Source organism: Crocodylus porosus, unplaced genomic scaffold (genome assembly GCF_001723895.1).
Source record: "Crocodylus porosus isolate Cpor-Errol unplaced genomic scaffold, CroPor_comp1, whole genome shotgun sequence".
Taxonomy (NCBI): domain Eukaryota; kingdom Metazoa; phylum Chordata; order Crocodylia; family Crocodylidae; genus Crocodylus; species Crocodylus porosus.
The window spans coordinates 81,847,691-81,864,670 of record NW_017728931.1 but is presented as its reverse complement, the minus strand read 5'-3'; the positions used below and the strand labels follow the sequence as shown (position 1 = coordinate 81,864,670).

Below are 16,980 nucleotides of genomic sequence, written 5' to 3'. Positions count from 1 at the left end.
AACTGGATGCAGTACTCCAGCTGCGGCCTGACCAGTGCCGCATAGAGGGGGAGGATCACCTCCTTGGACCTGCTCAAGGTGCATCTGTGGATACATGACAAGGTCCGGCTGGCCTTCCTGACTGCCTCCCCACACTGCTGGCCCATGTTTATCTTGGAGTGAATGATGACTCCAAGATCCTTTTCTGCCTTTGCACTGACAAGAAGGGAGTTCCCCAGCCTGTAGGTATTGTGCTGGTTGTTCCTCCCCAGGTGCACCACTTTGCACTTGATGCCCTTTGCACAAAACACTTCTCACAGAAGAGCCTATGAACTTCACTTCATCAACTTCCTGGATACAAAAAATCAGGGACTAAATATAGACATTGGATTTATGACACATCATAACCTGTTTGACATCTGACTCCCCAGGTACCTCTCCACTATTTACCTCCTACATTCATCCCCTTCTCCCCCCCAACCCAGCCTGTCTCTCACCCATTGACTCCTCAGTTTGCATCTTCACTGACTGCCTGTCTTGCATGCATACCAGCCCAACTGAAAAGGCCTCCTCAGCCTCCCAAAAGGTTTTTAAACCCAAAAATGTGCTAAGTAACTTTTTTTCCAACTACTTAAATTGATCTAATAAAAGATATCAGATTCACCCAAGGAATCTTCTCTACCTATGCCCTTTTATATAACATGCAATTTCTGAACGGAGGACGCCTGGAGAATTTGGGACCTCTGAACAAATTTGACTATCATTTTTCAATAGAAGTGCAAGACAATATGCACCTATAATAATGGGGTCTTCCAGTCACAAAGACTACCACAGCATTCCTGCTCCCTAAGTCCCAGACTTAAAACCTCAGGCTTAAATAAAGCATATGCTAAAGTACTGAGCTGAACTACAGCCTACATTTCTCACTTATCCAGAAACCTGTCTTGTCTTGAATGTTCATCAATCAACTCTCATCCAGATCCAAATTAATCAAGGCAGTTTGAAGGCAAGGATGGCACACTATGTATTCTTTACATGCTGATGCCACTGCAGTCTAACTATGTCATTATCACTCATGGAAAGTTTATTGCACAAGAGGGGTAACAAGACAGATCCCTGCAGCAACTCCCAGACAGCTGTAGTGGTACCTGCAACCAGCCCCCAAATGGAATCTATTTCACCTGAAGCCACATAGTAGTTGTGCTCAAAGCCTGATAGCTTCAAATATTGTGGGGCCTTAAATTTAAAGAACAGTTCTTCCAGTTCTCAATTCATTTTTGAAAGAAATAATTTAGCATTATGACAGTGTCATCAATAAATTTTACACTGATGTTAATATAGTATGAATGCTCTAAATTAAGGAAATAGGTGTAAAACTCCTCATCCCATGGTTGCCTCATTTCTTAGTAAAGTAGAACAGAAAAATTATTAAATCAAGCATGAGGGGCATCAATTCAAGCCTTCCATCAGCTAAGTTTGCAAAGTTTGAGTCAATAAGTGTAGGATATAAGTTCTGAATCCTTTATATTCAAGCACAGAAAGAGAAGGAAGCTTAAACATATTATGAATGGATACATCAAATAATAAAAAGTGAGCATATTAAACATATTGGAGAATGAAACACAAGAAAAAAACAGGTCATTCATGTCTCTGTCCAGTTTTATATGCCAATAACTCCAGAAAATTATATTGCAAGTGTGGCAAGGATGCAAAGACTCTTAGAAGTTATGTTCACCAGACGAAACAAGTATAAGAGCTGTGCCTCTGGAGTTCTGAAAAAAAACCTAACAATAACTAAAATGCTAAAGCAAGCTAATTTGTAGAAGTAACTATGAAATCAAGATTGATCCAAAGTATAACAACAAAGTAGGACAATCTCTTTCCAGTTTTCCTCTTTGTTCAGTATGTTTATTTGCAGAAATATTTCTTCTATTACCACACTTTTTCCTGACAGGCCTATGATTTTAATTTGCTTCAAACTGCATTTTTTACTGAGCCTTACTGTTTGATTTGAATATATAACTAAGGGGAACATATTAATCCAAGCTTACAGTGCATCTCATTTGTTCTTTAGACATGAATCATGGTACTGAATTGTTCATTGCATTTCTGACTAATTTTATTCTGTGCTGCTGGAAGCTTTGAAAATAAAAATTAAAGCAGAAAACCCCCCTACAGACATTTTGCATATACATAACTCTGAATACAACTAATGGCCTATGTAACGCCACAAATGCAAAGAAATGTCAATGCATATCATACCTGATCCAGTCCTAGAATAACTGTTTAAAGAACAACACCCTTTAACTTTTATGTAGATCATGGCAAACTTGGTACAATGGATCTAACTATGGCCAAACTTTAGCCTTTAGACAATGCTTGTTGGTTGCTGTAACAGTGGGGGTGAGGGGGAAGGGCCCTTTGATTTCACATGCAAAATGACAATGTCAAAGCATTTTTTTAAATTAAAATTTTCCCCCATTGTTGTATGAACAGAAGTTTGCTTCCACGGTAAGATTACGGCCCCCTCTATGTGTTACAAGTATGGTGAAATTAACTGGTTAACTGCACAATTACCTTGAGAGTAGCTACACATGAAAAGTATTTAACACGCCATAAAAAGCTCCAACCAACTATAAAGTTACACTTTGAAAATGTGTACTAACTTTAAAGCTGGTTGCTACTTAGTTTTAATTTACCTGTGTAGCAGGGTCTCCCCTGAGGCAGGGAGTCCCATCAGTTGATAGCTCCCAGTCACAGGAATGCATCATGTCCAGCCCAGGCTGGGAGTGCCCCAACTAAGGGGACTCTCAGCCCCAGCAGCTGTGGATACATGGTTCCAGCAGTGTGCCTCTTGGCAGCATGCCTGCCAGTGCCAGACCCTCTGGGCTTAGAGATCACAGCTCCTGCGATCTTCCAGTCCCAAGTGTGCATGGGGCAGCCTGTCCAGCTGGGAGCCCCTCAGCTGAGGACTCCCAGCTGCAGAAGCTTGCTTGTTGCCAGCGCAGGGAGAGCCCAGTATCAGGCTCTCTCCACACTGGTGATAAGGCACGATGACATCTAATGCATGGCAGGAAGCATGATTGTGTGGATCTCGTAGTAGATCCCATTGTGCCTTTACCTGCATGTGTAGGAGGGGTCTATGTTTTCCTCCATGATGTGTACATTATTGGTGTGTTATTGCAGGACTGCCCAACTGTGCTGCTCTGCTGGCATAGAGAGATGTAAAAGGATAAGCCACCTTAAACCTCTTCCTCTAATCCATAAAGTGTGTGCATCCCTGTAGCCAGCAGAAGCCCCTCTTCAGGAGTCCCCTGAACTATGAGGATCTGTGCAGGAGGTCCTCTTCTGTGAGCAGGATTCAAGGCTTTACTTGGTACATACTGGCCCTTATTTAGGAAAGCATCCCTAGTTAGGAAAATACTTCATGCATCTAAGGCTAACTGACTTCTATTTTTAAGGTACTTACAATAGTACTTGAGCATACACTTAAGTTCTTTTTTAATTAATACATATATATATTATTATTGTATGCATTCCATACAGTTGCCCACTAAAAGGTATCACAAAAAATCGTTCTCTTGGATATTTATTGGACCATCCTGGCTACAACATACCAACCCTACTACACATATGTTGTAAAATAAGAAATAGATCACTGATAAAAGCAGGAATAAAAGTATATATGTTGATACCCATCTAGCTCATAAGTATATAGTTCACATATGAATATAATACCACAGAAGAGTGGGATTTAAAAAAAATCATTTTACTTACAACTTATGGTGATGCCAAGCTCCACATTATGCTTCTTTGGTAGTTTTACATGAAAGGTCCCACTGCTTGGTATAACAGATTCTGTAACAAAAAAGTTGCCTGGTTGATAGGATACTCTACTTCCAAATATGTGGAGCTATAAACATATGCCAATGAAAATATATTAGTTACTCTCACATCATACCTACCCATTAATACAAATGATACAGGTGCAGTGTACTTTATATCTGTGATGATAATGTCACTGCATAAGTTAAGGTTCTGTAACTCCATTTTTTTGGAGGTTTAAAACTAAATTTATGCAGAATGCATGGGTATTCAGGCAACTTAGTTTACTTGTTACCAGCTCAGATATAAGTGGGTTTCTTCTGTGTGCGCATTTAATACTAGCAAGTCATTTTAATAAAAAGTGTATTAAAACAAAGTTCTTATCTTCAGGCAATGGGTGGTATAGGATGTATACATTTTTAAATGTCCACTCAATTAACTTCAGTGGTTTTCATATCTAACAGAAAGTTAAGGGGCAAAGGCATACGACACTAAGCAAAGGAACAGCACTAACTGAGTAAATGAAAGTTTGAACTACACCTGAATCCTGACTTCTGGTATCTCTTGTACCCTGGATTTTGGCCTCTGTCCAAAGACTATAAATTTCATTTTAAGTTGCAGTAGTGTAGAGATGTAAACACATGCCTGCAAGCAGCTGGAAGTCTGATCCTGCTGCAGAGAAGTCAATGGTAGTTTTGTGGCAGCAGTTTTGTCACAAACATTCTAGGGAAAAACCGGTCTAAAGTTTGAAACTTTGAAACTTTTTTCTCTTGTAACCTGAAGCAGACTTAAAATTCACCCTCCTATTTTTTAACGTTGCATTTTATATGCATAATCATGGACGGACAATATCCAATAATTTCGCTTTTTAGATTTCAATGGCTATTGGCTTATGAAGTTGTCACTTAAAATTAGTACACTGGCAACACTTTGCTAGGATTTTGCACGTGGCCATTCATTTAAGTTTCATTTTTAAGTATGTGTACACCATGCAAAATCATAGCAGAGTTAACACTATACTAGCTTCTGAGGAGCTAATACAAGATCAGTGGAGTGTCTTAATGGTACAGCATATTTAGCTTAGGGTTGCACTGTGTATCTATAGAAGCTGACTAGTTTCTTCAAACGTGCTGTCTTCTGTTAGGACTCCATTTATTGCCATTACGTATGCATATAACATAGGCAAACCATGGCTTTCTATGTCTATTGTACATGCTGCAACACCTTATCAAAAAGTAGAAAGGGGTAGTTAGCCATGTTAGTCTGAAGTCAGGCAGAAGGCAGAGTAGAAGTGCACCTGATAGACTACATGAATCAGAGACAGATTTCATAGATTTCATAGACATTAAGGCTGGAAGGGACCTCGGGAGATCATTGAGTCCAGCCCCCTGCCCAAAGTTCACTTCATTAGATACATCTCTGATTCAGCTAGTCTGCAAGATACACTTCTACCTTGCCTTCTTATCAAAAGATCAAGGAAGGCAAGATGCACTGGTCACTTCAACTACAAATTAATTATGATTTTAATTGGTATTCTTTCTCATCTAAAGAGGCTTCAACCTGATGCGTCACACAAAGGAACCATTCAGAGTTCTCCATTCATCCGGTAATAGCACACATTTCTATACAGCAAAGCATGTCATTAGCAGAGTATTCTGGGTAGAAAGATTTGTCCTGGCTCAGCAGAACATGCCTATCTCTGGAGAGAAATATGCTTGGATACAACTCAGACAAAGGGACTGTCACCAGCTTTTTCTACAGCACTTGTCATTACTATTTGTGTTCTGGAGCATGCTGGAGGGCGGAGTGCAATGAGAAAGCTGCACAAAAAGGCGCAAGTTTCAGAGGAGTTATTGGGCAAACAAAGGTCACAAATATGTGAAAATAAAGTTCCAGCCTAAAAGAATCCAAATGCACCTGGGATTCATTTCTAATACTGTCTTGCAAGATAAAACAACTGTACATTCATACCTGCAACATCAAACTCAATTTCCAAAGTGACCTTGTTGGTGATAGACGAGTCTCTCAGAAGCTGATTAGCTTCTTCAAATGTGCTGTCTTCTGTTGGGACTCCATTTATAGCCATTACTCTGTCTCCTATTTGTAGAACCCCACACCTTGGTACACAATAGCACAAGTTAGCCATCAGAAGTGCAGGTAACCAAGAGTAAAATAAATCCAATCTAACATGGATTTATCACAATTCAACAGCCTATGTACGTTGTAGGTCTAGAAGCCAGCAGTTGGACTGACTACTGAGCTAATGTGGAGCTGTATGAAACTGCATTATTATGAACAACAAATGTAAGCATGCAAGTACATTTTAAATATTCTAAAGATATAATTAATAATTCAGGACCAGTACTTCCTAAGATTTTATCTGAACTAAACTGCAGCAAAGACAGATGGGGTTCTCCCTATGGCACAAGAAATTTCTGCATGTCAGAGAATTTTTTATGGAGTGCCCTCTGCCCCCCCCCTTTAATTAACATAGCCTCCAGTTTCACTATGGAAGAATCTGCAAAGTAAATGCACTGGTGCTTGTTATTCTTCTTATACCTGTTCAAGAATATAAAATTTTATTGTCAGAACAAAGAATTCATTATGTATCATATTTCCACTGAGCAATGCTGCGTAATTTATCAGAAATCTCAAAGCGACCAACCCAAAATAATCCCAGGAACACTTAGGAAAATATAGTTAGGAGCAATCATCTCAAAAAGCCTCACCTTTCTGCGGGGCTGTCAGACTCAATATATGAAATCAGAGGTGGAGAAGACAACGTCTCAGTGGCAAACACGCTACCCTGGAGCTGTATCCCAAACCCTACAATGGGGTCAGCTGTCAGCACTACTTCTGTAGTTTCTGTGTGGACAACCTGCCCAGCCAGACCAACAGTGCTAGAGGCTAAAGACACTATAAAATAGAGCAGACCAGAGGGAAAGACATTCAGACACAGGTAGTAAAAATGTAATTGTTTTCTGACATAATTCACCTACTACACAATAAGCTCACTGAATTCCAGAGACTACCAGCCTCTTTCAAACTCTATTGAGGGCAAAGTTTATAAATGATATTATGATAGATAACAGAATAGAAAATATCTGGTTTTACAATCTAATGTTACTCCCTTCAGCAAAAAAAAGGCAGTTGTCTGAATAACTTTCTTGAAACAGGATAGACTTCTCAAAAGAACCTAAGGCCCCTGGCACATTATACTTAAGAAGTGATTAACCAGTTAATCGCATATAGAATAGTTACCTGGCCACATGTTAATGCAGTTAATGGTGTGTCAAAAGAAGGAAAAGTTGGTTAACTGAACTTATGTAATTCAAATAGTCAAACGTTAAGTTAATAAATAGTACAGCACTCACTACAGATAGTGAAGACATAACTCCTGTCTTAGCAGCATGCCTAGAGCATTTACCTAGTGCTAATATATAATGCATTAGAGTGGGATTTTCAAAAGAGCCTCTTCTGAGAATTAGGCTGAAAGTTTGTGGGAGTTGGACATCTACATCCTGTATGTTCCTGGCAGCTGTGCAATTACATATATTTTGTGTAATAACTTTGTTCCTATCAAGACATTAATTGAACATGTGGCTCCCAGCTGTTGGGGCACACCATGCACTCTCCCATGGCTGAGAGCTCTCAGTGATCTGAGCTCCCAGCTGCAGGAACTTGCTACTTACCAGTGCAGGAGGAGCCTAACACCAGATTTCCCCTGCACGGGCAAGATAGTGTGATGGGATCCCACAATCGCACCACCTGACATGCATGTGTGGCATGGCAGGAAGTATTATTGTAGGGATTGCACATCAGATCCTATAACTGCACATCTGCCAGAGACATACAGGATGCAGATGTCCAGCTCCCACTGACTTTCAACCAAATTCTCATAAAAGGCTCTTTTGAAAATCCTACTCTAATGCATTATGTATTAGCACTAGGCAAGTGCTCTAGGCATGCTGCTAAAAAAGAATTTATGTCTTCACTATCTGTCATGAGTACTATTTATTAACTTAACATTCAACTATTTGAAATACGTAAGATCAATTAACCAACTTTTCCTGAATTATAAACCAGTATATATAAACATATTTAAGGCTCTATATGGTTTTTCAGAAAAGCTGACGATCTCATACAGAAATGCTCCTCCATGCTATTAAGATACCCGTGTTACTGATAGGTTTTTTTATACTCTTTGTTTATACACAGCTCATTTGAACTTGCTGCACTGCAGGACAAGTCAAGAGAAAAATGACTGAGATTCGTCACAGATACTCAGAAAAGGAGCAGGCTGCACCTCGGGTACTTTGATATCTACCTAATGAGTTCTTTTATCATTGTTTATATGCAGACATTAGAAGACACATCTTATACATAGGACAGAGACTAATTCTTTTGGTTTCTAGTCAAACCAGCAGAGCAATACTGTAACAGTATTCCTAAGTTTTTCAACACTTATAGTCCTGAAATGTTCTCCCTTTATAAATCTATGCTACTACCCTGCCCTCCTCTAAATTCCTTCAAGGCCCATTTCTTCTGGCACTGCCTACAATGAATTAAGTAAGGTTTCATGGCTTATCTGAGGGCAGTTTAAGAGCTTTGTAAGGTTTTAGGAAGTAAAACAAAACTGCTGCTTGTTTTTGCATTTTAGATATTGTTAGAGCAACAGTCCTCAAGTCTCAGTGGTTTCCCTTCTGAGTAGGCTGACCATATGGGACAATGGGAAATCTGGAACACTATCCCTGCTTCTGCCCCTGTTCCCCCTCATCCCTGTAGGCTGCAGGGAATCAATGGCTTGTGTTTTTTTTACTTCATAGGTATTAACCATCACCTGTGAAGTAACAATTAGTACTAATGGTCATTTCACTAATGAAGCTAAATTATTTTAAGGCAATTTTGCTGTTTGCTAGGGCTTCCTATTTCACAGCTCCTGCCGCTCTGCCTCCATACCCCATGCTTGTGACGCTTGTTTTCATTTTCACTGGCCAGCCGGGACCGGCCTCCAAAATCCGGGACTGTCCTAGCCAAACAGGGAGATACAGTCACCCTACTTCTGAGGGACTACGTAAACACTTCCTTCAGTTTAGGGTTTAAAATTCCAGACGTTTGCTTTGACTTTCAGGTTCATATGATTCTACAAACTTGGGTCTTGATTCGATACCCATGGTAGTCAACAGGAAGCTGTTCAGGGATTTAGCTCAGGCCCTCAACACTGTCTCTTCCTTTTTTTCTCTCATCCTCCACACACTTGATGAGGCACCACCCTAACAATGATATGTAGCTCTTACAAAATCAATGTTCAAAAAAATTAAATAAATAATAAAAAAGAATACCTATAATCTTATGGACTATCATGAGCCCTAATTACTGATTATTCTTATCATCTTCCCTTTCTTACGTTGCCACATCCCTTCCTTTTGTCATCTTCCTTTTTTGTGCATTGTCTAATCTTATTCTACAAACCATTTGGGCAAACCTAACAGGCTTGGAAGACAGCTTCTTCACTCATGGAAGGCACATAATTTCCAGGATGAAAAGCTTACAATTCTGCAAGTAAAGCACAAGAACACAATAACTAAGCCACAGCCTAACTAGTTAGGTTTCCCAGTTTGCCATTAAATATCAATATACTTTTCTCAACATACTCTTCAGCTCTTAACTTGTCATAAAGTTTTGACAAAACCAATCTGAATGTGCTAAAATCACACTTGATTAATGTCAAGCTGGCTATACAGAAGTTCAGATCTTTTAGGAACTGACAAAATTCTGAATTCAGTTGTCTCCTATGATTTAACCTGGACAGCTTTCCATCATTTTGGTGCAATGAATTGTGATATGACCTAGTTCCAAACATAGGGCTGGAGCAGAAATCAGGATCTTCAAGTTTAAATGTGAGATGAGAAAGAAGGAACTCAGATTATATCCTGCCAGTCACTTTTTAGCTTCTTTGTGGGCTGATTTTACTTGTGACCTTTGTATCAGGGTATACTTCTGTGAAATAAGAAACTGACTGGGTCTACAGCTTCTTTCAATTTGTTCTTGATTTTATGCATATATGATTCCTGCTCTTTGTTGCTAACTGAACAAAGACAAATTTACACTAAGACTGTGGGCCTTGACAGAAATGACAGTTTGTCATGCAGTTGGGCCCCTGAAGGTGCTCTATAGCCGTGTCCTGACAGAAGCGTATAGCTGCAAAGCACTTTAAAAATGCCTGATTGTGAGACAATCTGAACCCCCATTACATGAAAATGCTAATAAGCTAACTGCAGTCATGAGCTCCAGTTTTCTCATTTACTACAATAAAAACGTGAAATGGCCATTTACTGCTTTCAACACTTTTAGATTAAAAATACAGATACATTTAGAAACATGTTATCAAATGCCCCAACAACCTTCTAAAACAAGGGTGGGCAAAATATGGCCAACGGGCTGGATTCGGCCCATCAGGCAATTGCATCCATCCCACAGGGCCCCTCCCTAAGCCCTGGCCCTGGGCATCCCTGCAGGAGGTGCAGCTCTGGCTGCTAAGCAACTACCCCCCCCACCTCAGCCTGGCCTGATCTGCCCCCAGCCCTGAGCTAAGGGTACTAGAGACAAGAAGCCTCTGCCTCGTAGAGGCCTTTGCCTGGCCACCCTCAGGCTGTTTCCATCCCTCTGTCTGCAAGAATGGGAATTCGGGTAAGGGGCCCACTAGGGGCTTCCCACTGGAGGAAAGGGGTGGGTGCACAGGGAGCCGTGCGCTGTGGTGCCAGGCGGGGCTGGCCCTTCACCCTGACACCAAGTGCAGCTGGGGACTGGGGTGGGAGCATTATTGGGCCAGGCTGGGCTGGCCCCACACGATGCCACCACTTGCAGCTAGGGACTTGGGTATGAGCATGATAGCTACAAGTTATGAGGCTGGGTGGAGCTGGCCCTATACCCTGTCAACATGTGCGGTCAGTGCCTGGGGTGGGAGCACAGGAGCTGCGTGTTATGGGGTCGGGTGAGGTTGGCTGCACACCCTGCTACCACATGTGGCCAGGGGCTGGGCTGGGAATGCTACTGGGCTGGGTGAGGCTGGTCCCACACACTGCTACCATATGCAGCTAGGGACTTGGGTGGGAACTGTGTATTATGGGGCTGGGTGGGGCTGGTGCCACACACTGCTGCCACCTGTGGCCAGGGACTGGGGTGGGAGCAGGGGGAGCTGTGTGTTATGGGGCTGGCCAAGACTGGCACCACCTGCAGACCCAGAGACTGGCATACTCCATGGACTCCAAGGACCACCCCCCACATACATACCATCCCACATACCCCCAAACACACCCACACTCTCTTCCACCCCGACCATAACCCCACACACCCCCACCTCAACCACATACCCTACACACACACCCCTCCACACCCACTCCTGACCCTTCTCCACACACCCCACCCACGCCGTACACACACATCCCCCACACCCCACCACACATACACCCCCTTACCCCCCTCCACACAATATATGAGTATATTTTGAGCTGCTATGCAATCACCTCTAGATACACTAGGAAAACACAAAGAAATCAGGACAAAAATTTTTTTTTAAAACAAAATTAAAATAAGTTATAGCAAATGTTTGATTTTTTTTAGTATATGAATTATTTTTTTTCCAGTTAAAAGATGGCAGCACCCTCCCTCCCAAAAGGAGTAATTCTGGGGCAAGTGGGGGGACTTCCGGTAGCAAAGGACAGGGGTTAGGGGGTGGGACCTCCAGTCCCAAGATGGCAACCGGGGGAGGGCGCAGCACCCATCAAAGGGTGAGGCTACACCAAAACTTGTGAAGTGGCCCTCCAGCTGAAATAATTGTCCGCCCCATTCTAGAAGTTTCTGGATCATAGCTTCCAACTTCACACAGCTTTGTTTCAACAAGCTCTTTTCCTAAACACTAAACCACACTTATTCTACTCATTGGCCACATCCCTGTTGCCCATCCATGTCTCAATCCCTTCTTCAGCAGGCATCTAAGTAGCTCAATAACTTTGTCATTGTTTCTGCAGATACCTAAGGAGAACATTAATGGTTCCACTATTTTTCTTTTAAGAACAGTTAAGTGCAGGCTTAATTTTTAAGAATAGTCACAGATGGCTTAACATTAGCACTATTAACACTTTAACAATGTTGGTGTCTAGAAAGTAAATGTTGTTAACATTGAAGTAAAAGGAAAAAAAATCTCAATCAACCAATACATTTCCATGGGGCGGGGGTGGGCGGAAGAAGGGGTGGCACAATGCTGCCCTCAAAACCTACTTGTACAGTTGTAAGATGCCAACCTCTGTAGACACCCACGCAGCACTAAGGCTTTGGCATCTGTGGAAAAACTTCTAGATCCTGTATGTTTAAAAATGACAGCAATAGGGACCACACAAGTACCATATCCAGTTGCCTGAGTGACATCAAAAAGGCTCTGTAAATGGGGGAGGGGACAGCCTTTGCATGACAGCTCTGTCCCTTGAAAATTCAATGTCTGTGTGTGGGTAGAAATAACTTCTGTATATGATAAAAGGGGAAGAAGGGTTAAGGCTATCAGACCTCCATCTTAAATGGCATCATGGATAAATGGAGATAACAGGTTGGTTAGGGCCTTCAGAAACTGAGACAGTTTGGATAAACGTTTGAATGTCTGGATGTTTCTTAGAACTGCACTCCAAATCTCTGGATGTCCTCCTGGTCCTATAATTTGTCAGGAATATGACTGCAAGCAGTCAGAGCCTGTGTGTGAAGAATACCCATTAAGAAATAAGCCACAAGGAAGCAAACAGGCCTGCTTATTACTGGGCTTAGTTTACTGCATGCTTCTATACATACAGAGGACAATGAGATTGGCTGTTACAACAAATGCTCTCAATGTAAGTTATTAAAAATGCTGAAGGCTGGTTTGCTATGTAGATATGCAATGTTGAGTTTTGGGCAACATATTTCTTATTTTTATCCTCCTAAATGTCAAAGAAGCAGTATCAGAAGTATTTAAAGTGGATTAGGAGTATTATTTTATTAGGTTAATGTTATATTTAGCAGGGGAACATTGAAGAAGGTAAAATGGTTCGTATTTTTATATGCAATGGATTAATCAGCTGGAGTAACCAAAATATGATACATGAGGTCTTGTGAAAACCAAATCATATAGACTCAAGTCCAGCCCTAATTTCTACCAGGTGGATGTCTATGGTAACTATTACATAAGCACTTGGTACCAGTTTGTGTCTAGGCATTTATATAGCCCCATCGTATAGCTTTTGGGGGGTCTAAATTTTACTCAAACAACAATGACATTGTTTCCATGGTAAGTAACATCCTTCAAAGTTGAAAAGGAAGAGGAAGCTTAATGGTGAAAAACAAATTAAGTGGAATATATAAAAGGTGATGCAAGAGGAGCCTTCCATTTTATAACTCCATTTGGGAAGCCCTGCAGAAGTAATATGCCACTGCAAACTTACAGCAATGAAGTGTTTATTGTACCTTACCCAATCACACTTTATTATCACAAACATGGGATGATTATATAAGTTATGCATGTTTTCCTAAACAAGAAGCAATGAAAAATTCAAAGCACTCTTTACTAGTACATTCTTTTCTTACACCTCAGGAAACAGAAGTGCTAAAACTTGCATTTAAAAGATATCACAATCTGATTGGCTAGAAATTGGTCACCAAATCAAAAATATAACTTGCTGTTGCCTTAACAAATAGCAACAGTCTATATCTGGCATAAACTTGGGTTGTCAAACAGGGACATAGCTAGTTTCCATGAGCTCCACACAAGAAGAGCAGTCTTGTCCAAAACCCTCTACTTAGCAGCAGGAGCAGTCATTTTCCTTAAGGATCATAGGAATTCCTTCACTGGATCACACACAAGGTTTATTTAATGTAGTGTCTGTCTCCAGGTACAGCTATCCTGTAGTGTACTAGACAATGCTATATTACAGTGAAAAAATATCTGATTACTTTTAAATTACCTGGTTCAGTGGCTGGTAACAGTTTAGGTACAGCAGGACAGAGCTCATCATTGATTCCAAAAATACCCCAAGAAGAAGAGTAAATTAGACTTTACCCTTCTCTGTGCTGTGCCTGGGACTTCAGTATGGACATACTTTCTGGAAATAGTTATTGCTACTTGCTTATGTGAAAGGTGTCAAACAAATAGGGAATGACTTTCCTCCCTTCCCCCCTCCATATAAGTATCATCCTATGTCTAACAAAGATTGTTTTAAACTTTGAAGCATGAAGATTAACATCCTTTCATGGTTGGCAGCTACCCCCCAAAGCTTTCTAAATGTAAAACTATTCTTAGGAGACTGCAATTGAACTTCTTATGGAATTGAAGAATGACATTCTCTCTTATGCAAAGGACCAGTACAAAATCCATGAACCACATAAGTGGCTATTTTATGGGCCTTATATTGGTCCTTTGCACTCAGGTGAATTTCATGGAAAGACTTACATGCATTAAAAACAATTCTTAAAAACATAGTAAAACGAGTCATGATTGTCACCAGGGTCTATAGCAGTAATAAAATTGCCTTAGGTAATAAATGTTTCTTCAACTGAACAGACAGACCTCTGCTTTACAATATAGCAGAATCTAAGGAACTATTTTGCTATAGGCAGCATTTACTGTTACTGCTTTCCAAAGCAGTATTTATGTAATAATCCCACTATTTTTCCATGTGTGGACATATACATGCACATGCAAGAGAGCATACATACTTTTAAATGTCTAATTTCAGCAATCCCTTATTTGGGATTGACAGTTTTTCAAATGATGCAACAGAATGCATTAGCAGGTCAATACAGGTACTGCATTAAATGGTTGATCAGATTAAAAATATATCTATTTAAGGTTGTGTAAACACATTCAAATAATCTGGGAGAATTATCCCTGGTTTGGTCTCCTGATAGAGAAACTTGCCCAGAGCCGTGTCTACAGACATTTGAATACTGAGGCCCTGGAAGCGGAGAGCTTATAGTGCTGACACTGTGCAGCCAAAGTAGGCCCCTGTGCACAAATCTCAGTGTGCTCTGCAGGCTCCCTTAGTCAGCCTGGTGATAAGATAGCGGAAGTGCATAGGGCAACCCTGACTGGCCAACCCAGACTGCCCGAGGTCAGCTTGTATTTCCCTGCAGCACAACGTGGGGATTGTGAGGAGCACGAGTATCTTACTGTCTACCTGAGAGAAGCAGGGAGCGGAGGTGCTGGAAGATCAAGTTCTCTTCTGAGAGAAGCCACAGTATGTACAGATATTCACTCTCCCAAGAGAAATTCTCCCAGGAGTGATTTAACACTGGCTGTTCCCAGGTTATTTTTCTCCTGGCATGGCCATTTTTACTCTAAGAAAAAAAGCCTGAACAACCGCACACATGGTTTCTCCTGGGAAAGCAGCAACTCTTCCAGGAGAAACTGAATATCTGTACAAGGCCTAAGAGTACAGCTACCTAAAAAGATTTGCACTCCTAAAGGACACGTAAAGAAAAAAATTCCCCTCAGTTTCACCTGGGGCTCTTCCCCACAAAAGTCAAAGCTGATTTACCTTGGCAAGAAACTGCCATTTTGGGGGGCAATAGTAAGTGTTTGCTTAAAGGTGATGACATGTGCTGTGGTGGAAGTCCACAGTTTTTACTCCCTAAATAAACTTGTCTGTTAGAGAAAACAGTAAAAGTTTATCTTTGTCCAGCAGTTCCAAAACCACTGACCCTGAGCTTGGATAACCTGATACTCAAGGGGCGTGTCTGCATGTAATGCTACATTGATGTAGCTTGTTGCTATGGTGACGTAGCATCGGTGGGCACAAACTATGACGCCGACACTGCATTGCCACAGTGATGAGCTATGCCGCCATAGCTCATGCCTATGGCAATGTAGCATCCAAAAATAAGCATGTGCCACCAGGACTGTGCACTACTAATGTACAGTCAGGGGCATGTAGAGATGCACCTAAGGTTGCCTCCACCACTATGTTTCTATGATTTCATCAGAGTGCTAGTTGGGCCAATCCTATGTTTGTGTAGAGCTCTATTTAAGTCAATGACAAATGTATTTTTTTTGTGAAACAAGGTTTCTATTTTTTTCTGCAAATACAATCATATATTAAAAAGGGAAGTATATAAAAACACAAAACTTAGCAATAATGTTATTGTTCTAACTGAAACTCACAAATGCATTAGCCAATACTAAATGTCATTATTATATTCTTGAAATTCCATGCAACTTTGCAAAGTCTGCTTCCTTAGACTTTTCCTGAAAGAAATGGGGGGTAGATGGGTCAGCTAGGCAAGCTCCTGGGAAAGACTTTATTCTGATGAGGTTGGATGATTTTCTTTTCTGCATATTTATTCCAGAGTCTACATTTTTGTAATGAGTCTTGTAATTCTTTTGGTTTTTGGTTTTAGATACAGTCTTATAAACTAAAAAATGAAAAAAATAAATTAAACTTACCAACTTGAGGACTTGGGGGATGTGTAAGCACCACAAGGTGAATTATATACCTATCTACCTTATTTTTTTAAATTTTAGCCATGGCAAGAGCATCCAGGTAATTCTATCCTGACAGTTTTAAAATGCAGGAATTTTGGAAGCTGTTCTATCATGACTTGTGTCCCTGAGATACTTTTTATCAAAGGGGAAAAAAAAAGAGCTAATCGTGTTCTGATAACTGACACGATGGGAAGAGATTAAAGAATCCTAGCCAGTGTGTGTCTTGCCTATTGGAAACATGCCCTCCCCTCCTGAGTTATGTTTGTCATTGACCAATGGGGTCACATATGATGCCTTTTACAATTCTGTGAATAGCAATAAACAAAATCCTGAAATCAAGAGTTATCTATTGATTTTAAAAGCATTGAGTTGCATGCCAAAGGAGTCCCATACTATTACTGATATGTACATGTAGGTTTTCTGTGGTTCATTCAAGTGTGAAGCTATTTATTGGGCTAACTGGAAAAAAGGAATTTTGTTTTACAAAACAAATAAAGATTTCAGCATTTGGCATTTCTCTTGTTGGGATGAAATTAAGACCTTCTTAAACGACTGTCATGAAAAATGAGAGTGAGAGATCGAGTGTGTTCCCGACCATACCCAGACTACTCAATAGCTCAGTAACAGAGAGAGACCCAGGTCTAAATCCCTGCAGGAGATTTCAGGTCAAACAC

At 40.8% G+C, this 16,980-nt stretch overlaps 1 protein-coding gene across 10 annotated transcripts in view; it reads right to left on the bottom strand.

Moving 5' to 3' along the window:
• GRIP1 (glutamate receptor interacting protein 1) overlaps nt 1–16,980 on the bottom strand; it is a 579,208-nt gene that overhangs the window by 52,873 nt on the left and 509,355 nt on the right. For all 10 annotated transcript variants that reach the window (XM_019543266.1, XM_019543261.1, XM_019543263.1 and 7 more), the window contains 3 exons: nt 6,534–6,720; nt 5,776–5,921; nt 3,757–3,837 (listed from right to left, as the gene is read on the bottom strand). In XM_019543266.1, the coding sequence (XP_019398811.1) occupies nt 3,757–3,837; nt 5,776–5,921; nt 6,534–6,720 (414 nt within the window). The remainder of the gene's footprint in view (nt 1–3,756; nt 3,838–5,775; nt 5,922–6,533; nt 6,721–16,980) is intronic.